General features: G+C 40.8%; 2 protein-coding genes across 4 annotated transcripts in view; one reads left to right on the top strand and one right to left on the bottom strand.

The window, feature by feature from the left end:
• HEATR4 (HEAT repeat containing 4) overlaps nucleotides 1-23,066 on the bottom strand; it is an 81,326-nt gene that overhangs the window by 27,945 nt on the left and 30,315 nt on the right. Inside the window, exons 7-12 of one of the 2 annotated variants that reach the window (XM_020986343.2) lie at nucleotides 18,622-18,804; nucleotides 17,160-17,320; nucleotides 11,946-12,053; nucleotides 9,619-9,737; nucleotides 5,011-5,191; nucleotides 564-633 (exon numbers count right to left, since the gene is read on the bottom strand). In XM_020986343.2, the coding sequence (XP_020842002.1) occupies nucleotides 564-633; nucleotides 5,011-5,191; nucleotides 9,619-9,737; nucleotides 11,946-12,053; nucleotides 17,160-17,320; nucleotides 18,622-18,804 (822 nt within the window). The remainder of the gene's footprint in view (nucleotides 1-563; nucleotides 634-5,010; nucleotides 5,192-9,618; nucleotides 9,738-11,945; nucleotides 12,054-17,159; nucleotides 17,321-18,621; nucleotides 18,805-23,066) is intronic. The other variant, XM_020986344.2, reaches the window with a different exon arrangement.
• LOC110208345 (prostaglandin reductase 2-like) overlaps nucleotides 21,439-23,066 on the top strand; it is a 544,334-nt gene continuing 542,706 nt past the window's right edge. Inside the window, exon 1 of one of the 2 annotated variants that reach the window (XM_078151485.1) lies at nucleotides 21,439-21,529. The gene's annotated coding sequence lies outside the window, so the exon portion shown is untranslated. The remainder of the gene's footprint in view (nucleotides 21,530-23,066) is intronic. The other variant, XM_078151486.1, reaches the window with a different exon arrangement.

The following is a 23,066-nucleotide window of genomic DNA, read 5'->3' as shown; positions in this document are numbered from 1 at the left end:
TGGTTTTTCCCTTTTGTTCTGATTCTTCTTTCACAACTTGACTAATGTGGAAGTATATTTGATATGATTGTACATGTATAACCTATATCAGATTGCTTGCCGTCTTGGGGAGGGAGGAGGAGAGGAAGGGAGAAAAACAGTATGGAACTCAAAATCTTATAAAAGTGAACATTGAAAACTATCTTTACATGTAATTGGAAAAAATAAAATACTATTAAGTGGAAGGAAAAAAAAAAAAAAGAAATGTTCTGCTCTCACCATACTCCCGCAACTGATAAATTGGCAGGCCCTCCCAAAAACAGGTCAGGCAACCAATGGCAGCCAACCATTTTCCAGGAATCCTCAAGAATGGGGCAATTCATCTCAGAAGGGTGAATGCCCTCACTCCTGGAGTGGGCTTGGGACTGGCTTAGACTGTGACATTCTGTGGAATAGGATCAGGTTGGTAGCTAGTAGTGATGCCTTGTGGTGAAACAAAGAGCCCTCTGTGAGGCTTCTCCCGTTTCCCCACCCCATGGAAGTTTTTTGAGAGGCAGGAATAGGGGGCACTATCTCTGTAATACCTCTGATGGCAAAAGCTTTGATTTTCCAGTATGGATCACCCTGTACCAACTTTAGGAGGCTGTCATAGACCTGGAATAAAAAAGGGAGAAATGATGAGCTGTCAGAATTGGAACAAAGAAAGCTGACCTTCTAGAATATGCCATTAAAAACAAGGCAAAACCAGAAAAATAATTTTTATCAATATAGGGAACTCCTAGTATGGTGTGTGTGTTTAGTCAGTTTTTCTCTTGTGTCCAATTCTTCGTGACCCCAGTTGGGGTTTTCTTGTTTTTGTTTTTCTTATTTTTGCTTTCTTTTTGATGAGGCAATTGGGGTTAAGTGGCTTGCCCAGGGTCACACAGCTAATAAGTGTTAAGTGTCTGAGGCTGGCTTTGAACTCAGGTCCTCCTGACTCCAAGGCCAGAGCTCTATTCACTGCGCCATCTAGCTGCCCCCAGTTGGGGTTTTCTTGGCAAAGATACTGGAGGAGTTTGCTATTTCCTTCTCCAGCTCACTTTACAAATGAAGAAACTGAGGCAGAGTTAAGTGACTTGCACAGGGTCACACAGCCAGTAAGTATCTGAGGCCAGATTTAAACTTGGGAAGATGAGTCTTCCTGACTCCAGGCCTGGTAATCTATCTGCTGTGCCACCTAGCTGACCCTGCCCAGTATGGTAGGGATCCTTATTATGAATGTAGGTCAATAACTTTATTGCAACATAGTCTTAGAGGGTTGTCTAGAACATCTAGAGGTTAAAAGATCTATAGTCATAAAGCCGGTGTGTATTAGAAGCAGGATGTGAACTTCCTGATTCCAAGGCTGACCTTTTACTCATTCTCTTATGCTGCCTCTTGCCTTCAGTGCCTTCTAAATTAATGCCCACTGGAACAGCATGTCCTCTTCCTAGAATAAACCCGGTTCTGTTTGCTCATTGTGGGTTGATTCTTTTCATCCCAGAGCAGTTTTGCTCAGTCTGGGCATGGATAGAATTTTTCCACATACAGAATTCAGGTTTCTCTTCCCCCTAAAGAAACATCCCCCCCAAAAACTAGGAAAGGTATAAAATCACTCTTCACCTTATGTCTCCCTTTTCATTCTTCAGCACCAGGTTGTAATCAAAGCAGTTATCAGACGAAGCTGGATAAGGTTTTGTCAAAGGGTGGGAAATTTCAAGGATTTCTTGGAAGAATTTATGGGTCTCTTAGGAAGAAGAGAGGAGAAGTAGCTTGGTGAGGGTGGGGAGCTATGGTAGGGCAATGTTGGTGCTGGTAAGAGCAGGAACCAAGGGGTAGGTGAGGCCCAAAAGTTCCATTCAAGGAGATGAAAACTCCGCTCTGGCTTGTGGCTGGCGATGGAGGCCTAGTCTTGGCCCAGTGGACTGGTCCTTCAGTGCCAACAGCAGTAGAATTTGAGGGTCCCCATGAGCTGGCCAAAGACTGGGAACAGCACACTGCTGGCCACCTCCCTCTCAACTCACTCCCCCTATACCCTTCTTTAAAGGGAAATGACAGTATGAGGGGGCAGGGGACTAGCAAGAATGGGTGCCAGGGCTGTGCTAGACTGAGCTCCAAATGGCTCAGCTCACAAGCAGCTGAGTGTTAAATTTTCAGGGTGAGCATTTACACTGGAAATCGGCAAACACTACCAATCAGGGCTTGGTTTATTGTTTCATTGATTCTCTCGACTTAAGAAAATGGTGGGGGAAATGTTAATAATGCAGAATAAACCTTTTTTTTTAATTAATTTTTTTAAGGCAATTGGAATGAAGTGATTTGCCCAGGATCACACAGCTACTAAGTGTCTGGGGTCAGATTTGCACTCAGATCCTCCTGATTCCAAGGCTGGTGCTCTATCCACTGTGCCCACTAGCTGCCTCAAAAATTAAACTTAAAAGTATGTCATAGACATTTTTCTCAGAGAGTAGGTTGTTAAGCATTTTCCAGGATGCCCTTGTGTGCAGCTCTTCAGGTCAGGTAACTGAGCTAGTTAAACTTTCCTATGGCCAGGATTCCCTGGATTGCAAGTTTGGTGCTCCTACCCTGGGAAGGAGGAATTCTTTCTTAGACCTAGGAATCATCAGCTGCATACTTCATATCACATAGTGGAGGAATAGGCAATGGCAGGCAGGACACCTTTACTTTCCTTTCTAAGTGTTGATCTCCTGGGCTTCTATTTTTTTCTTTTTTTGGAGGCAAAGAAGATTAAGTGATTTGCCCAAGGTAAGTATCTGAGGTCAAATTTGAATTCCTGACTCCAAGCCCAGTGCTTTATCCACTGCGCTGCCTAGCTGCCTCTCTCCTGGGGCTCTCCTGGGCTTCTAAAACTATCTTGCATACCCAGAGAGAGGGGCAAGGTAAGCTTGGGGCCAGGATGGAAAGGACTAAAGGTCCTCCTTTTCCTGCCTGGCTGCTTGTCCCGGATCATGAAACCAGAGACTGCTGCCCAGGAAGGAGGATATATTTCAGCAACTTGAATATAAGAGGGATGAGCTGGGAAACATGAGGCCCGGATTCTCTAGTTCCTGTTCTGCCACCAACTCTGAGCCTCTTTTTGGGGGGCGAGATGGATAGGGAGGTCTCTAAGGAGCATTTCAATTCTCATCATGGATCTATAAGATGTGGGCTCTGTTGGACTCGCTCCAGCTTAGCGCCTATATCAGGGAAAGTGAAACGAGCCTTCCTCTGTGGGACTGGGCAAATCATTCCCTTCTCTGGGGCCTCATTTTACTCCTTTGTAAGATACAGTTGGATTAGAGCGCTGGACTTCGAATCAAGAAGACCAGAGTTGTTCAAATCCGGCTTCAGACACTTACTAGTTTTATTACCCTGGACTGAATCTTTATCTGCCTCAGTTTCCTCATCTGTGGAGACAATAAATAATAACATCTACCTCCCAGGGTTGCTGTGAAGATAAAATGAGACACCAGTATTTGTGATGTGTTTTGCAAAGCGTAAAGCATTCTATTGTTGTTCAGTTGTGTCTGACTATGACCCCATTTGGGGTTTTCTTGGCAAAGATAATAGAGTGATTTGCCACTTCTCCAGCTCAATTTACAGATGAGGAAACTGAGGCAAACAGGGTTAGGTGACTAACCCAGGGTCACACAGCTAGTAAATGTCTGAGGCTAGATTTGAACTCAGGAAGATTGCTTCAGGCTTGGCGCTCTATCCACTGTACCGCCTAGCTGCCCCAAAGTGTTATATAAATGTTAGCTATTATTGTTAGATGATCTGTAAAGTCCTTTAGCTCTAATATTAAACTTTGAGTGTGGGGGGAGCATGGCTTCAAGCCCTCTTTCCATCACCTTCCCAAAAGCTGTAAGGGTTACCACTCTATTGCACCCCTAGTAATAAGGCATTCAAGAGATACCAAGTATGAAGAAACAACTGCCTTTAGTACCCAATTATCAGGATTAACTAGTGAAAATAGGGAAGGATCAGATACAACTTCTGAGGGGTGAGGAGTTGGGGGGTAGGCAGTTATTTAGTTATTCAATAAATATTTATTTAGCACTATATCCTATCAGGTGTGGGGAACTGGTGGCCTCGAAGATGCACATGGCCCTCTAGGTCCTCGAGTGTGGCCCTTTGCTACACCAGAGGACCTTGAGGGCCACACGTGGCCTCGAGGCAGTGGGTTTCCCACTCCTGTTAGGAACCCTAGGCCCTGCGCCTGGTGCTAGGGATGCAGAAAAGGGGAGGGATAGTCTCTCCAGAAGCAGCCTCAGCAGTGTCCTGGGATCTCTGTGGGTCTTTATTCTTCCTGAGAAAGGTGTCCATCCTCATCCTCTCCACCACTCCCAGTTGAGGATGCCAGCATAAAGACTTCCAATTACAGATCTGGTAATGACAATCTCTCCAAGGTAAAACATAGTTATAGAGTTGGATGACCCCAGCTGAAGAAGTTAGGTTTGGCCCAAGACCAAATGTCATCTCAGATCGATGCCCAACTATTTACCTTCAGTGCTTTCCAGTTAATGTAATTTTGATATCTTATGTTTGTATAACACTTTATAGCTTATAATGCACTTTCATACTTGTTATCTCTTTGGAATCTTTGAAGAAACGTGTGAGATAAACTAGATAATATACTCCTGTGCCTTTTATTAGATGTGAGGAAATAGAGAGTTTTCAGAACAATTTTGTTCTGTAAAACTTGGATTCAGTCAAAAGGCCACACTTGAGGACCTAGAGGGCCACATGTATCCTCGAGGCTGCAGGTTCCCCACCCCTGGTTTAAGTGATTTGCTTAAGGTCAGGTAGAAAGTCAGTGGTAGAGCTAGAATGGGAAAGACGTATTGTGACTTTTAGTCCAGCGTCCTGATCGCCCCTTTGCCCTTGCGCCCCATCAGACTTTTACACAGTGTTTTCCCAACCCCCAGAAAAACTGTGGGAAGAAAAGCCCATGACAAATAAACCTTTAACAGTGTAGTGAATTGTCCAGAAACTGCTTGAACTCTAACTTACCATCTTATCTTTTATCTTGAGTTCACCAGCCGCTAGGCAGGCTTCCTTCCTCACAGCCACAAAATCATCAGAGAAGCAGTTAATGAAGTCAGGAAGCAACTTGGCAGTCATAAGCTTCAGCCAGCCAATCAGGGAGAGGGCATCTACTCGCTCCCGGGAGTTTCCTTGACCCAGCATCATTCTGTTGGATGGAAGAGCCCAGTTATTCCCCTGCCTGAAAAACCTCCAATGGTCCTATGGCTGTAGCTTGGACATAACTTCTCTGGCTAACTCTGACCTTTGCACCTTAGTGCCCAATAAGTTAATTCATCTTTCCCAAAGTGCCCTTCAGCTCAGAGTCATAGATGGCTAAATGGAAGCAGTCAGGGGTTTTGTCATCCCCAAGGGACTCAAATACACAATTATTACACATGATTAGTAGCATCAGACAGAGAAGTTCTGCAAATGCTCAATGGAACCTGCAATTACAGTCAAGTTGGCATTCAAGGCTCTTCCTATTCTCACCCCACCTATCTAATCTTATTGCCCACTGAGAGAAATTATTATTTCTCTCTTATTTTAATAATCAATTAGACCAGGAGTTTTTCAGAAACCTGTAGGTTGTTCAGTCTCTGAAGGACATTGCTGATAATGAGATTGGATTAACTTTCTCTTCAATCTTGTTCAGAACCCACCCAAGTAGGGAAGCTCATTGTGATCAACCCAGGCTTGGTTTGGGGGTAGGTCTTTTGTCTAGATTGCCTGAGGCTGGGGGTGGTCAAGGCAGCAAGAGTAAAAGAGCAACCCTTCATTAGAACAGGTCCACCTCTCATCATAATATTCATTATTCTTTTTAATGGCTAACCAATCAGAGTTGTTTACCACCCTCAGGGACACCCACTCTTCCAAGGGCATATAAACCCTGAGTGGCTTCCATGAGGGGTCTTTGGCATTTGAGTGTCACTGACCCCTTTTATTGATTATCCACTAGCATAATTAATAAAATGATTAATTACCCAGAAACCAGGTCTCTTGAACTTTTTATACTTCACACCAGTACTTCCCAGCACAAGCCCCCTACCCCAGTCAGGCTAGTCACTTTTTTACCCATTCCAGATTTTTTCCTTTTGCATCACTCTTCTATCTGATGTACCTTCCCTTCTATTCCCCACCCTAATTCTATTCATCCTTCATGGCCTACTTAAATTAGTCCACAAGCATTTATTAAGCATTCCTTATGTTCTAGGCACTGTGCTAAATGCCAGGGAGATGAAGACAAAAACAAAAGTCTCTACCCTCAAGGAGCGTATATTCTAATGGAAGAAGATATCTACAGCTATATAAAAGATATAAGGTAGATATAAGGTAACATTAAAGGGTACAGCACCAGACCTGGGATTCTTCCTTTTTTTGTCAAAGACCCCTTAGGCAGTCAGGTAAAATCAATTCACCTTCTCAGAATGATATTTTAAAAATAAGATACATAAGATTACAAAGGAAACCAATTATATGAAATAGTTATCAAAATATTAAAAAAAAAAACAACCCAAAGCCAACAGACCTCAGTTAAAGAACATTTGTACAAGCTATCAGAGGGATCAAGAGTGGCAGCCTGCGAAAGGTGACACTTGAATTGAGTCTTGAAGGAAGCCAGAGATTCTAAGAAATAGAGGTAGGATGAAGGGGATTCCTCTCACAGCTACCACAGCCAGTGAAATCGAATGGAAGTGGGAATTGTAGGTAAGGAACAGCAACCATATCCAGCATTTACATAGCATCTACTATGTTGTGTCCAACTCTTTGTGACCCCTTGGGGGGTTTTCTTGGCAAAGATACTGGAGCAGTTTGCCATTTCCTTCTCTAGTTCATTTTACAAATGAGGAAACTGAGGCAAACATAGTTTAGTGACTTGCCCAGGGTCACAAATCTAGTAAGTGTCTGAGGTCAGATTTGAACTCAGGAAGAGGAGTCTTCCTGACTCTAGGCCTGGCGCCACACCACCTTACTTCTTTCCCCCTCCTTCCCCATCGAAATTGGATAACTTGAATGCAAGGCAAAGTATAAATGCCATGAGAGAAACAAACAACATGCTTTGAGTGGTTATGGGATCCTTTCCAAGATCACATTTAATGAGAAGAATCAAGGAAGGTGCCCATAAAACTTTCCCGTTTGCTATTCTAGTCCACTTTGACTTCTCTTTTATAGCCACAGTATTTATCATCCATGTTGCTTGCTTTGGCAGTGGCTATGATTATATCTAGTTTCCTATATTATCTAATTCTTCAATTGTTAGGTTTTTGGTTTTTCTTTTAAGGCAATTGGGATTAAGTGACTTGCCCAGGGTCACACAGCTAGTAAGTGTCAAGTGTTTGGTCTGAGGTCACATTTGAACTCAGGTCCTCCTGACTTCAGGGCTGGTGCTCTGTCCACTGCGCCACCTAGCTGCCCCTAGGTATTACTTTTTGCTGCAGAAAGATTGTAAGTTTCTTGAAGGCCAGGACCTTTTCTTTTGCCTTCATGTCTATCACAGAGCCTATCAAAATCACCAGCATAGAGTAGATATTCAACTCACAAATACCTCTCTCTCCCAACTCTATTTTTAATTTTTTGAAATCAGGGACTGAGGTATTTTTTTTTCTACACCATCTATAAGATGCCGCTAGATGGTGCAGTCAGTGGATACAGCCCTGGGCTTGAAGTCAGGAAGACCTGAGTTTGAATCTGGCCTCAGACCCTTACTAGCTGTGTGAAGCTGGGCAAGTCACCTAATCTCTGCCAGCTTCAATATCGTTATCTGTAAAATGGAGATAATAATAGCACCTACTTCTCAGGGTTGTTGTGAAGATCAAATGAGACAATAGCAGCATAGTGCCTGGCACCTAGTGTGTCGTTTGTCCTTTATTTTCAAAGAGGACCAGCGATATCATGGGGTGATATCTTGACTCATGGATGAATTGGATTTAAGTGGGGCAGAGCTGGACAGTCATTAGTCTCCCTTTCTCTTCCGGAGTCATCGGATTCCAGTGGCAGGACAAAAGCCAAGATGATGGGCAGTGGCCTAGGATGCAGTGGACGACCTTGGCATCTTCAATAGCTGACCAAGCTCTAAGCTGTCCACAGCTCCTGCTTCAGCTGCCATTACAACAAATTATTCTCATCTGCCCGTTCTGCTGGGGGAAGTCTTCACATGCTCAGGGTAGACATTCCCCTACCTCACAGATGGTTTCGAGGCCTGTCAATTGCCCTCAATCTGGTTTAGACCATCTGCCTCAATGGTTTACTAGGGTGTGGCCTCTGCAAATGCTACAGCTTCTCCGAACCACAGGTGAGAGTTGGGGGAAGGCGGACACCAAAGGTGGACAAGCAGCCCTGAAAAGGGCTTAGCAAACCCCCACACCAGAGGTGCTGGTCCTCCCTGAAGACCCCATACACCCCCGGTACATGATAGGTTCTTAATCTATGCATGTTTCCTTCCTTTCTTAATAAAGCCTATCACAATGTTATGCATACTGTAGGAATTCTATACAGCTTTATAAATGATTTGGTTACTGAGACTTCAAATACTTTCAATATTGAGAATGGTTTATTCCCAGGGGTGCTTGGGAGAGCCAAGTATTACATTTTCAGTGTGAGCAATTACACCTTCAAAATTCGCAAAGGCTACAAAACAGAGTTTAATTTATCATTTTGATGATTGTCTAGACTTAAGAAAGTAAGGAGAAAGTGTTAATAATGCAAATTGAATTAAAGGACTATGTTGCCTGTTGGGGGAGTTGTTAACTAATCTAGCCATTCTGGAGGAACTATGCCCAAAGGGTTATAAAACTGTACATACCCTTTGATCCACTAATACCACTGCTAGGCCTATATCCCAAAGACATAAAAAAAGGGAAAAGGACCTATTTGTACAAAAATATTTAAAGCAGCTCTTTTTGTGGTGGCTAAGAACTGCAAACCGAGAGAATGTTCATCAATTGGGGAATGGCTAAACAGGCTGGGGTATATGATTGTGATGGAATATTATTGTGCTATAAGAAATGACAAGCAATGATTTCAGAAAAACCTGGGAAGACTTGCATGAACTGATGCAAAGTGAAGTGGAAGTGAGCAGAACCAGGAGAATGTTGTACACAGTAACAGCAATATTGTACAATGAAGAATTGTGAATGACTTAGCTATTATCAGCAATACAATAATCCAAATCAATCCCAAAGGACCCGTGATGAAGCATGCTATCCCACTCCAGAGAAAGAACTGATACTGTCAGAATCCAGACTGAAGCCTGCTATTTTTCACTTTCTTTTCTTTTTCTTTTTCTATAAATTGAGTCTTCTTGTACAAAATGACTAATATGGAAATATTTTACATGATTGCACATGTATAACCTGTATAGTATTGTTTATCATCTCAGAGAAGGTCCACCAGGGGAGGGATAGAATTTAGAACTCAAAACTTTTTAAAAATGTTTAAAACGAAATTATTTTAACATGTAATTGGTGGAAAAATAAAAATATCATATTAAAAAATGTATTGCATGCATTCCTCACCCTCCCCCTACAGCCACTCAGTAAATATTTACCCCTGCTTACACTATAACTTCTTTCTGACCATCCTAAAGACATAGCCTACCCAATCTTGTCATGCACCTCCTTCCCCAGCTTCATCTGTCCAAGGGCTTGGGCAGCTGCTTGGCGCACACCCCAGTTCCAATCATTCCACATCAGCTGGATCAATTTGTGTTTCAGATCCTACAAAGACAAAACATCCCTCATGATCAAGGCAATTTGCTTGGGTACCTGAGACATAACGCTGATAGGTGTGACATGTGATTAGATTTTATCCTAGACAAGGGAAGAGAGGAGATTGCCCTTCTTTCCAATTACATGACAATAAGTATTTATCTTCTTAGCATCGCTTTTTTCAACCCTTGCCACTCAAACACCACCATATTTGTAGGTAGTCATTGATATTCCTTTAATTACCAGTAGGAAGAAGCACAGAACAGGTGAAATTATGAATGAAAAGACACCTGAATTATCTTTTCCAATTGTTGTTGTTTTTCAGTCATTTTTCAGTCATATCCTACTCTTCATGACTCCTTTTTTTGGATGTTCTTGGCAAGGACACTGGAATGGTTTGCCATTTCCCACTCCAGCTCATTTCACAGATGAGGAAACTGAGGTAAGCAGGGTTAAGTGACTTGCACAACAGGGTCACATGACTAGCAAGTATCTGAGGACAGATTTGAACTCAGGAAGATGAGTCTTTTTGACTTCAGGGCTGGTGCTCTATCCACTGCACTACCCAGCTGCCAAAGAGAGTTCCAGAGAAGGCTCTTGATTCATCTAGATCTCACCTGATGCCCATGTCACACATGCCTACTATAATCTTTAGGTCAAAGAGCTGTGCATGAGCAGAATGTATTGTCTTGGGAGGTAGAGGGTCTCCTCTTACGGGAGGTCCCAGAGCAGACACTGGATGACCACTTATCGAGGATATAGTGGAAGGTATTCTTGCTTAGGTATGGGTTGCATGAGAAGGCCTCTGTGGTCTCTTAAAACTCTTAGATTCCAAGATGCTCTGGTCAGTAACTGAACTTCTTTCTGTGTCCTGGTTATTCAACTGTATTTGTACCCATACCTCTAGACAGTGGGGCTGAAAGAACAGTTAGCTGTTCAGGGCTGTGGGAATAACCGGTATAATTTCAGGCCAGGCTTGTGGTATTCGGAGTACACGAGAATAAGATGATCAAGTTGGGCATCCTTGTGGAAAATCCATTTAGATAACTAAAGATACTCCATAGATATTGGCAGGTTGATGAAATACATTGTGGGGAAAGGGAAGGCTTAGAAAGGGTGGGGCATCTTCATTATTCTAGGAAGATTCATCTAGGGCAGATAGGAATGGTGGTTAGGGTTTAGCCTTGCTGCTCCCTTTGTTTGGAATGCCCTTTGTATATTTATCTAGATTCTGCACAGTTCAAGACCCAACTCTTCCATGAGGTCTTCCCTGACTAGTCTAGTCCTTAGTAATTTCTCTTCTCCAATTTTACTCACAGCAGGCACTATAGAGCTTAGCACTTGTTTACTAATTGTTTTATCTCATCAACTAGACTATTAGGTTCTTGAAGGGAAGGATTATAACATGTTGTTTTGGTTTTTAATTCAATTTTATTTTATTTTCAATTTAGAATTCTCTCCTTCCCTACTCCCTCTCCCCCACCCATTTGACAAAGCAAGAAAAACAAAATCCATTACAAATATGTATAATCATAAAAAACAAATTTCCACATCCTGTCTAATGTCTATGGGCTATAGCAAAAGTAGAATCCTCTCTTGTCTTAGAAGGGTGGTATAATTTTTGCTAAAACAAGGCTCAGAGATGAGGCTTAAAAACTATTTTTTCCCTCCCTTCTCTTCCTCAACACTAGGCAACACCTCCTATACTTGTTTACACCAGGAAGACCATGCCAAGGCCTTCCAACAGCCATCACCGGACACTGATTAGACATGCAATACATAAATATTTATTTTGTTCAGGAAGTTCAAGATCAGGTAGTAGAACAGGTAGCCAGGATGGAGACATTTGGAGATGATTTTTTTTGGGGGGGGGTTAGATATAAGTATGCTTGGGATCTCTATACCTGGCCCATACCTGATGCACATCTATGGTGTAGGGACTAGGGGTGGCATTTGGTTGGTATCTGATTAGTCTGGCAGGGGATTTGTCACAGAAGCTAGCTGCTTCTTACTGGTGCATTATGATATGACTGGTCTCTTTTAATTTTGATTTTGGTAACATTTAGAGATAAGAAGTAGTGGTACTGGGATAGAGAGATCTGTTTGGAAAGCATAGTAGAGTGGAAGGGGGGAATTTGACAGCGGCAAATAGCTATAAGTGTTGCCCACCTTATTTATGCTGCAAATTAGATTTAACAGGACAAGAAAAGGATTTACCTGGTTGACACTCCTCCCCCTGATTCGGGAAAGAGCTCGGCAGGCCACAATCCTGTCTTCCCATTGGTAGCTGTTCAGTTCCACAGCAAGTAGGGTATGTATCAGGCTCTGAGGAGATGTAAGACCTAGTTTAGTGGTTTCTCTATGCACCCTCAGTAGTGATGGAACCTTGAAAGACCCACCATAACGTGGCATTCAGAATCAGGATCATAAACATGGGATGTCTATCTCCTAGCAGTGGAAAGGTAGGATGCCTACTTCTGCAATCAGAGCCAGCCAACTCGGGTCCCATTAAAACTGGAGAGGGCAAAAAAGGGGCCGAGTTCACCCAATTTTAAGAGAAAACTCCTAGGCTGCTCTTTGACCCTAATTCAGTATTCACTTTTCTTTTTTCCCCTCTTCTCCTTCCATTGACTAATATATAACTTGCCCTGTGTATGTTTCATGCCTATTGTGATGTCATTCATATTTTCTAAGTTACCATTTCTTATATGTCTAAGTCAGTGATAGCTTACATGTAAATGCCTCGTCTACAACCCCTAAAGTCCAGAATCCCAGGGGATGCTGTGGTACTGAAGTAAGTTAGATATTGACTTCTGGACAACAAGTAGCCTGGGCTCAGAACATATACACAGGGTGTTGGGATAGTGGATGTAAAGTTTGCAAACCTTAAAGCACTATATAAGTGCCAATCTTTATTATTGTTATTGTTATTATTAGCCTACAGTCATCAGACTTCCAATGTGATGATAATTTCATTGATAACTTGAGCCTCCTAATGCGCTCCTACAGAGCTTAAATAATGTTTATAGAGCAATACAGAGGTATGCTGGTAGATGTTTAACAGCAGGGCTCCCAGACACACACACACACAATCTGCATTATTTTATTTTAATAATTTAAACAATAATTTTAAAATAGTATTTGATAGTTTAAATATTTAATAATTATATTTAACAATCTGCATTGTTTTATTTATATATTATAAATTTCACTATTTATTTTTAGCATTCTTTAAATTTTTTTTTGAGTTTCAAATTCTCTCCCTAGAAGGCAAGCAATATATTAATCTGCATTATTAACACTTCCTCCAGTCTATCTACACCATCAACAAAAGAAAAAAATCAAAACCTAATTTGAATTTTCTGCAGTGTAAATGTTCACCTCTGAATATATAGAACTTTAGCGATACCAACAATGCCACTGCTTAGTCTATGCCCAATGAGTAGGCAATCAGGGGAACCCATATACATACAGTAAGGGCACACCTAGAAACTCTGATTGCTGGATATATGCTATCTAGCTAAGTCCATAAACCTCACCTGGCTCCTCCTTTGCTGTGTCCTCACACACAACTCTCTGCATTTCTGCATCTGAACACCAAGGCTGTTCAGGAAATACACCAACTTTGGTCCTACTTCCTTTGAGTATACCAGTTACAGCATTCCTGGGCAGAAGGGCTGAGGCACCCAGTCAACCTTCCACCAGAATGCAATCACTAGCTGTGTCCTAGTAGAAACTTCTTAGAGAAGTGCTCTGAGGCTGTTCCCTGTCCCACTTGAATCATCTCCTACCCCCATGCTCCTCTATACTTTTCTTTCCCTACTATACTGATACTTTTAGAGATAAGATTACGTGTGTGTTAGCAATCCACCTTGCAGTCACAGTCCATCTAACTTGAAACAGCTTACCAATGTGGTATCTTCATCTACTTCCTTTTACTTCCATCAATGGCAAGCAATTTCTTCCCACAAACACCTGTAGTCTTCATCCATACTATGAGACCACTTCCTGTCTTGGTAGGACTTGAAAATATTCTTTTTCATATGTTGAATATGTTTACCCCCCCTTATGATCAGGCTCATTCTTGTGCTCTGCTCAATAATATCTTTAATTCCTGTGCATTTCAGAGCCTTTGCTTCTCAGATCTGTTTGTTTCTGCAAATTAATAGTTATAGCATCTCAGTGTGATGCAATCTAATCTTAAAATGCACCTGGAGCAGTAGCCACCTTTTCCCACCCTTTCTTTCCTAAACATCCCAGTTAAAAGCTGCCTCTAGGTATCATCAGAAGGATGGGGGCAGCTGTTGATGGTGTCATTCACAGGCTCCCCACACCTTTACTGAGTTTACTCAGTGTTAACAACACAGTCACACAGCCCAAGGGTAGAAAAACCAGGATTGGATCCAGGGTCTCCCAGATTCTGGCTCAATATTTTTTCCACCACAGCACATCACCTCTGGCTAACTATTTTGATGGGAAAGATGAAGATTAGTGTCTGGTATTGCTAAACCTCCTTCCTTTAAATTTTTTTTCATTAGTTCCTTTGATATTCTTGGCTTTTTGCTCTTCCAAATGAATTTTATTATTTTTCTAACTCAGTAAAATATCTTTTGACAATTTAATTGGGATGTCATTGAATATATAAATTAGTTTAGGTAAAATTGTCGTTTTTATTACATTGGTTACCAATTAATTTATCATATTATATATAATATATCATATTATATATTAAATGATAATCACTGAGGTTGTAATCTTATTATATTTATTATATTGGTCATTTTATTATATTACATTATATATTGTTATATATTATTATATTGGCCTACCCATGAACAATGAATATTTCTCCAATTATTTAAATCTGATTTTATTTGTATAAAAAGTTTTTTTTTAAATAATTTTGTTACCATAGTTCTTGGATTTGTTTTGGCGGGTATACTCTCAGATATTTTTACTGTCTAGAGATTAGTGGAATAACTAACAGCATATTTATGTGGTTTCAGAGTTGTTTGAATGATTGGACCCCCAAAGAAGTCATTAATGGTTTAGTATCTGCTTAGAAGGACATCATTAGTAGAGTGCTCCAGGGATCTGTAATTGGCTTTTTTGCTATATGAGACCAGCACTCACTTGGGCCCTGGGTTATATGGCTTTAGGACTGCCTTCTTCAAGCCAATGGAAACATGGCTTATCACTGAGTTCATTATTTAGGAAGAGAATTTAATTAAATCGGTGCAATATCTGGACTGCCTACCAGCCCAGACTTTGTTAGTTACTGTCTCCTATGCATGCATGAGCTACTCCCTTTCTGAGAGGCTGCAACATCCCTCCTGGTATCCTGTGGAAACTCAGCCTCTCAACAAGGTTGCTTCCCTATTGAATAGCCTATAAGGCAGCAGTAGGCCAAAGCAACTTCAATTGGCCCCTTGATGGCTGGGTCTAAATTCCATCTAGAAAAAGAAATAGAGTATTGCTCAAAATATTAAAATAGGAAGCTTGCAGTCTATACCTAGCTCAGAGCCCCCATCTCATCTGTGGGTTCAACTCACTTTTTACTACATTAATAGATTCGGAGACTTAGCATTCTGTGATCAAATAGTTAATTGTACATAGAAAAAAAGTGAAAAGATAACTAAGCCAAATGCTCCTGTAGGGAGATATATGTCTCCAACCATAACCTAGCTTTCTTCCTGGATACCTCTCAGATCTTTTGGTGAAGACTGATAGAATCCCAACTACACATACATGAAGATTGTAAAAAGAAATTGTAGGAGGAATGTACACTACTTATCTCAAACATGACTACAAGGGGAATTGGTTTTCCTGGCTTGGCAAGGTCAGTGAAGAAAAGAGGGAGTGAAAAGAGATTACAACATACAGATAGCATCCTTTTATCCTATCATGCAACTTCTGCTCCATTGCAAATGAGAGTTCAACAAGAACCTCAAAAGGAGTTGGGGGAGATGCAGTCTCCCTCTCACATAATAGGTTAATCAGATATTGCTCTACTAGTGTCTTTCCATCTCTGTAAATCAACTTTCCAGGCCCAGGATAAAACAATAATTCGAAGGATAAGGTACATTTTCTCTGGCTGTAACTACTCGATGTTTTTTTAAAAATTGATACTTTGGATAAATGCATAGATGGCATGTTTATCAAACTTGCTAATTGCACAAAGTTGGGAAGGATTTCTTAAGATCTTGACAGGAAATGGACCAAATATAATTAAGATGAAATTTAATAGGAGTGAATATAATAAATACAAAAACCAAGCCTTTTACTTAGGTTCAAAAAAATCAATTTCATGGGTAATAAAGGAAGCATAACTAGATACCAATTCATCCAAAAAAAAAAAGAAAAGATGGGTTTTAGTAATCTATGAACTAAATATGAATCAACAATGTGTTATAATAGTCAAGAAAGCTAATAAAATATTAGGCAGCAGTAAGAGAGGCATAATAATAAAGAACAAGGCATTGATAGTCCTGCTGTACTCTGCTTTGGAAGATCATTTTCAGTTGAGGTCACCACATTTTAAGAAAAACATAATCGATCATCTGGAGAGTGTCCAGAGAAGGGCAACCAGCATGGTTGCAGATCTCAAATTCTGCCTTACGAGAACTGACTAAAGTAACTGGGGGTGCTTAGTCTCGAGAAGAGAAGATTCAGGGGCCCTTGACTGATTTCTTTAAGTACTGGAAGCACCATCCAGCGGAGGAGGGGATTCTCTTTGTTCTTTTCGGCCCCAGAACACAGAACTAGGAAAAACAAGTCAATGTTTCCCAGAGGCAAGTTTAGAGTCAATGTGAGGGAAAACTTGCTAACAAAAAGTACAATGGGCATTACTAGGCATCGGAGGTCTTCAAGTAAAGGTTGGATGGCTACTTTGGGGGCATGTTGTTGAAGGGATTCTCATTCAGGAATGGATCTGGACTAGATGGAACTTGGAGTTTACTTCCAACTCTGAGATTCTGTGAACTCTCTAAAAACCTGACTATTGCTCCCTACAGACTCTTAGACCTTTTGTTTGATTTTCTGCTATCCCCAAGCTCTGTCTTGTCCTGATGTCTGGAAACTGAAGGCTCTATCATTCTCAGCTCTTCCCTGCCTTGAGAATTAGCCACCATGAACTTTCCCAAATTTGAACCCAACTACTGTCCAAACCTTGGTGTGCCAATATGGGTCTAGGCATGCCAGTTCACAGTTGCCATACAGAATTAGACTTAGGATAAATGCTTATGTTTTTGGAAGACTATGAATGCCCCCTTTCGTGGTGAGGTATTAGTACAGATAGACTGTGGAGTCCACCCTTATGAAGGCAACTTGATAGGAAAATGCGCAATCCCACCATAATTTGACTGTAAGAATAGCAAAAGATCCAATTTCCATCTTGATCTCTCTCTGTACGCCTCTAGAATGGGCACCTACTGTCTTATCACTGAGATAGCTCAGCAGGAGACAAGTTTGTTCCTCTGTTTTCTTGTCCTTTCTGCAAAACAGTTGGTAGAGGATTCTCTTCACCACAGGAAAAGAAGCAATCCCGTCCAGAGCCAGGCACTGGGCTGCTGCCCAGCTGTCAGCATCATTACCTGTCAAAATGGAATTGGAGGAAGAGTAGAAGGATCATGGAGCAGTTAGAATTTTATTTCCACAGTCTAAGGACTAGCCCTCTGGGATGGTCCCATCCTAAAGCCTGCTCTTCAACTCCCTGAACCCCCTATACTATGTCCTTGGGTGATTTCATTCTAGATGGGCTACACAGGTGACTTAGCTAGTGATGAGAAGGGATAAGTGCTCCTTAAAACATACCCATAGCTTGCATAAGCAACTATAATTAAGGGCTTCAGAAGAGCATTCACACCCTTACCCTATGTCCCTTCCCCTATCTCAAATGTTTTGAGCGAAATCCAATAAATACGGCAATAGTGAATAATGCCTCTCATACAGTAGATATTCAATAAATGCTTCGGTGATTGATTCAAAAAGAGTTTTCCTTAGAGGCCAAAAGTTGTTGGGGAAAGGCATATAGGAGACGGTGATGGTAAGCTAGATCCCTGCAAAAAAAAAAAATGGAAAAGTACATTCCTGGAAGAATCCCAGCCGGGTCCCACTTGCCTCTTCAATGACGGTCCACCACCCTTTCTGGAATCATGATCCTTGAGATCCCTGATGATGTCCTATGGGTGAGGTAGCTGCTTTCTCAAAGTTCCTTGAAGAGGCCTGATTTTCAGGCTTCTACTTCTACTCTAGGGTCTAGAATAGCTCCATTCCCTAATGGTCCAGAGGCATTTGACCTCTATGACTCTTACCTGAGCCCTCTCTTTTCTCAGGTAACATGGCTTGACTTTTGAGAGTATGAAGAAATTGTCTTATATCTCTGCTTAATAACCTTGCCATGCTCTGTTTAATTGTGATTTTTTTCTTTTAAGAATGAAGGGGCTCAACCCCCCCCCAAAAAAAACGGGGCAGCTAGGCGGCACAGAGGCACTGACCCTGGAGTCAGGAGGATCTGAGTTTAAATCTGATCTCTGACTTTTGACACTTACTAGCTGTGTGACCCTGGGAAATCACTTAACCTTGATTGTCCCATAAAAAAAAAAGAAAAGGAAAAAAAGGCTCCTTTTTAATCACTCTGGTCTGTAAGAAGCCTATTTGGACCAGGAGACAATAGCCCAGAGACTATCTGAGGGTAACATGCCAGAATTGTAGGCATGATAGATAGGAAGAAACAATAACTCCTGGAGTGCTCTTTATAAAACCAACCCCTAGGGTGATAGCAAATTTTCCAGAAGGTGATGATAGAGAGTAAAGGATTAGAGAAGGCTGATGGAGGGCAGCCCTTCAATATCCCCAGGCTCAGAGGAAAAGTGATGGCATGTTAGCCCCTCACCTACTGCCAGAGCATTCTGCATGATTTCCTGGGCTTGGCTGTCATGTGCTTGGAGGGTGTAGTGACACACAGCTGCTGCCATGCGTACACTGGCATTCTTATCCATTAGTGCTTCCTTGAGCACAGGCTGTAATTCTTTTGGTATCTCCTGGATGGGCTCAGTTTGAATAGAATCTTCATTGTCTGTTATCATAAGAGAGGAAGGTCAGAAAGCTTCCTTCTCACGCCCTTCTCCATCACATATCAGAAGTAAATCGAAAAGCTCCCTCCCAGGGTGAACCAGATTAAAATACAATTGGGAAAATGTTTAACAATTTTTTTTTGCGAGGTATTTGGGGTTAAGTGACTTGCCCAGGGTCACACAGCTAGTGAGTGTTATATGTCTGAGGTCACACTTGAACTCAAGTCCTCCTGATTCCAGGGCTGGTACTCTATCCACTGCGCCATCTACCTGCCCCCCCCCAAATTTTTAAACTATAATAAAACAGATAATGTTAACTTGTGATTTTCTAAATCAACGTACCACCCAAGGGAACCATTTCTACTTGAGTTTGACACCACTGCTGCAGAGCATACATTGTTGGTTCTGATGCATGACCTTGGCAGTTGCGTGTTGATAAATATTTAACAACCAACTCTCTGAAAGTGGCACAACATAGTTTTAAATTTAATCTTCACTGTTAACATTTACTCCATCACTTTAAGTATAGATAATCAACAAAACAATAAGTCAGGCCCTGATTGGTAGCTTACTTATTTCCAAGGTGTGAATGCTTGCACTGAAAATTTAACAACCAGCTTTTGAAAGATGGTTTGACCCGGCTCCAACATACCTCTAAACCTTTAGCAAGTCATCTTTATTTCTCTGGGGCTTGGGGTTCTCATCTGTAAAATGAAAGCTTTGAGCATGATGACTTCCAAGTCTCTTCCATCTTTACCTGGTCCAGTGCAGATGTTTTATGTTCATTTATTCAAGAAGTATTTATTGGGCAGCTGTTTAAATAGTATGAATAGTGAAGAGGGCAGGACAAAGGCACATCTCTAGACAGTCACGAGAGAAGAGAAAGAACAAGGTGAGAAAGGATTCAGAGTCAAGGGTCTTCTAGCAGATAACAGTGCTGCTGCAGAGCTGTTGGGAGGACTCCATTGATGATCAATTACTTGACCAAGGAGTTCCAGAAACAAGAAAAGACAAGAAAGTATAAGAAAAGATGGGAATGTCGCCTATCAAAAGGCCTTGCTTAAGATCTATGGGAACAGAACCCCCAGGATGCAGTTTGCTATAAAAGTTAATACTAAGGGGCAGCTAGGTGGCACAGTGGATAGAACATTGGCCCTGGAATCAGGAGGACCTGAGTTCAAATATGAGTTCAGACACTTGACGCTTACTAGCTGTGTGACCCTAGGAGAGTCATTTAACCCTGACTGCCTCACCAAAAAACCCAAAAAGAGTTAGTACTAAGCGCCATAGAGAACATGAGTAGGTTGTGGAAGATAGGAAAATATTTTAGAGACTAAAGAGGTTTTACTATGTTTGTGTTGTTTCCAGGGACAATTAATAGCTACATATGTACAAAATGCAGATTGCTCTCTGTACTAGAGGAGGAAGAAGAAGGGCTGAAGGAATGTGGGTTTCTCAGGTAAAATTAGCTTTTTCTCCCTCTTGAGGTTATTTCATGTACTTTGTATTTATTTATGAATTTTTTGTATTACCCCTCTTCCAGTAGAATGTAAGTTCCTTGAGGTCAGGGAATTTTTTTTTTTGTCTTTGTATCCACAGCTCTTAGTCAAGTGTCTGGTATGTAGTAAGAGCTTAATAACTATTTGTTGAATTAAAGTAATGTTTTAAGAAGAAAACAAAGGGAGAGAAAAAAACTATGACACCACAGAGGGAAACCCTATCCCATGTTAGGAGATTGGAGGGTAGAAGAGCAAGCTGGAGAAGAATGGGAAGAAAAACCACTGGAGCTAGATAATAAGCATTTTTATAGTACTTTAAGATTTGCTAAGTACTTTATAAGTATTATCTCATTTTATCCTTGCAGTATCCCCAGGTGGGTAGATATTATTATTATCATTTTTTAAAAAATAGATGAGGAAACTGAGGTTGAGAAAAATTAAGTGACTTCCCTAAGGTCACATAGAAGTAAATGTTGAAGGCTGGATTTGAATTCAGGTCTTCCTGGCTCTGCTGTGCCACCTAGCTGTCTTATTTAATGATGTTGAAGCTCTTCCTATGGAAAGTAGAACTGAATCCTCTGATGAGGAAATAGTTTCTTATTCTTCATCAAGTAATGTTGAGGATTTATTGGTACATCCCAAGAGGGAAAGAGCATTTATTTATTTAGCTTATTTATTTTTAGTTTTCAACATTTGCTTTTATAAGATTTTGAGTTCAAATTTTTCCCTCCTCCCTCCGCTTCTCCCTCTCCAAGATGGCAGAGAATCTGAACAGGCTATGCATCTATGATCATATTAAACATATTTCCACATTAGTCATGTGTTGGGGATCTGTAAGGATGTAGAGGGCCACAGGCTGTTCATGAGGTCTCACTGATGGGCGGAGGCCCCTCTCGGGTGATTGATCTATGAGCAGAGGCCACCTGGTTCGGTGCTCCATTCTATGCATCTCTAACTTCCCTAGTTACTCATTAGTCATTAACAGTGTATTTGTGATTGGTAGTAGGTAAGTGCACAGACTGTGCATGCACTGTCCTTGAGCACAGCATGGGTTATACGTCATTGTAACTTGAGAAAGAGTGCCTGTTATTTTACTATATAAGTAAGTGCTTTGCTAAAAATAAACGGAGTTGCTGCCATCTTTTCTCCCGCCTCATCAATGCGTGCTCCGAGTGAAAGATCAAGCTGGTCTTGATTCTTCAGGTGATTGGGAAACCCTAGGTCCTAGGTAGGCTCTGTAGCCGAGTGAACTAGTTGTGCACAACAGTCACGTTGTGAAAGAAGAATCAGAACAAAAGGGAAAAACCAGGAGAAAGAAAAAACAAAAAACAACAAAGGAAAGAGCTAATAGCATGCTTCAATCTGCATTCAGACTCCATAGTTCTTTCTCTGGATGTGGATGGTATTTTCCATCATGAGACTTTTGGAGATGTCTTAGATCCTTGCACTGCTGAGAAGGGCTAAGTCTATCAAAGTTAGGTATCGTACAATGTTGCTGTTACTGTGTACAGTGTTCTCTTGGTTCTGCTTTCTCATAAAGGACATATGACAAAGGTGACATCAGCATCCTGAGAAAGAACTGATAAATAGAAGTATGTGTAGGATAATTTTACCCACATATATGTATGTATGTATGTATGTATGTGTGTGTACATATATATACATATATATACATATATATACATACATACATATATATGTATGTGTGTATGTATGTCTAATGGTAGCCATGGGGGGAGAGAAAAAAAAGAAAAAAGGAAAAAAGAAATTTACATGATAATTTTGTTGTATATTTGAAAGGAATAGCAAGTTGTGCATAGTAGATTCGCAGTTTCGTGTGCAATCATCTTTTATTGTATTATGTTATAGAAATGCTTTTTTTATTCCATAAATTAAAGTAAAATAAAAATTTAAAATGAAAAAAAAGAAAAGAAGATATGGGAAAGAAATAGCTGGCTAAGGAAACTGTTTCACAGAGGGGAATTTGGATTTTTGGATCAGGACTTAAGAGATAATAATTTTGGCTGCTGACTAGGGATACAGTACAGGTATGGAGCACATCTAACAAGAACCTGGAAGAATACATTTGGCTGAAGACTTCAGGATCTGATCAACAGGGATTTAAATTGAAAATGGAGATGGAAGGAGAAAACTGCTCACATACAACTGCTAAGCCATATATCATAGGGAGAAACAGATGGTAGAGAATAACAAAAAATACAAATAATAGGGAAGTTACCCAGTAATCCTCAGAAGACAATATCCAGGAGGAGGAGCGGTAAAAATACTTTTGGTCTCAGATGTCTATACATAAGGGCATAGAATATTAGTAATAAACAAGTAAGCAAAAGAACTCAACATTAGGAAAGTACATTCAACTTCATATTAGTATAACTGAAACTTGGTAGGATATAACTTATGACTGGAATACAACAATGGAAGGAATGCCCTGCCTCAAAAGGTACAGCTTAGATAAGAACATTGATGAAGTAGTGTTATATTTCTTTTTTTCCTTTTTAAAAAATAATTTATTTATTTTTAGTTTTCAACATTCATTTCCATAAGATTTTGAGTTTTACATTTTCTCTTTCCCCCTCTCCCCAAGGCAGCATGAAATTTGATATAGGCTCTACTTGTACATCATCTTAGACATTTTCCCATTAGTCATGATGTAAAGAAGAATTAGAACTGATGGGGGGGGGGGTGGACCATGAGAATGAAGCAATAAAACAAAACAACAAAGGAAAAGGAGAGCAAATAGCATG

Source organism: Phascolarctos cinereus, unplaced genomic scaffold (assembly GCF_003287225.1).
Source record: "Phascolarctos cinereus isolate Bilbo 61053 unplaced genomic scaffold, phaCin_HiC Scaffold_3;HRSCAF=262, whole genome shotgun sequence".
Lineage (NCBI taxonomy): Eukaryota > Metazoa > Chordata > Mammalia > Diprotodontia > Phascolarctidae > Phascolarctos > Phascolarctos cinereus.
The sequence above is the reverse complement of the archived record's forward strand: the minus strand, read 5'-3'. Positions and strand labels throughout refer to the sequence as shown.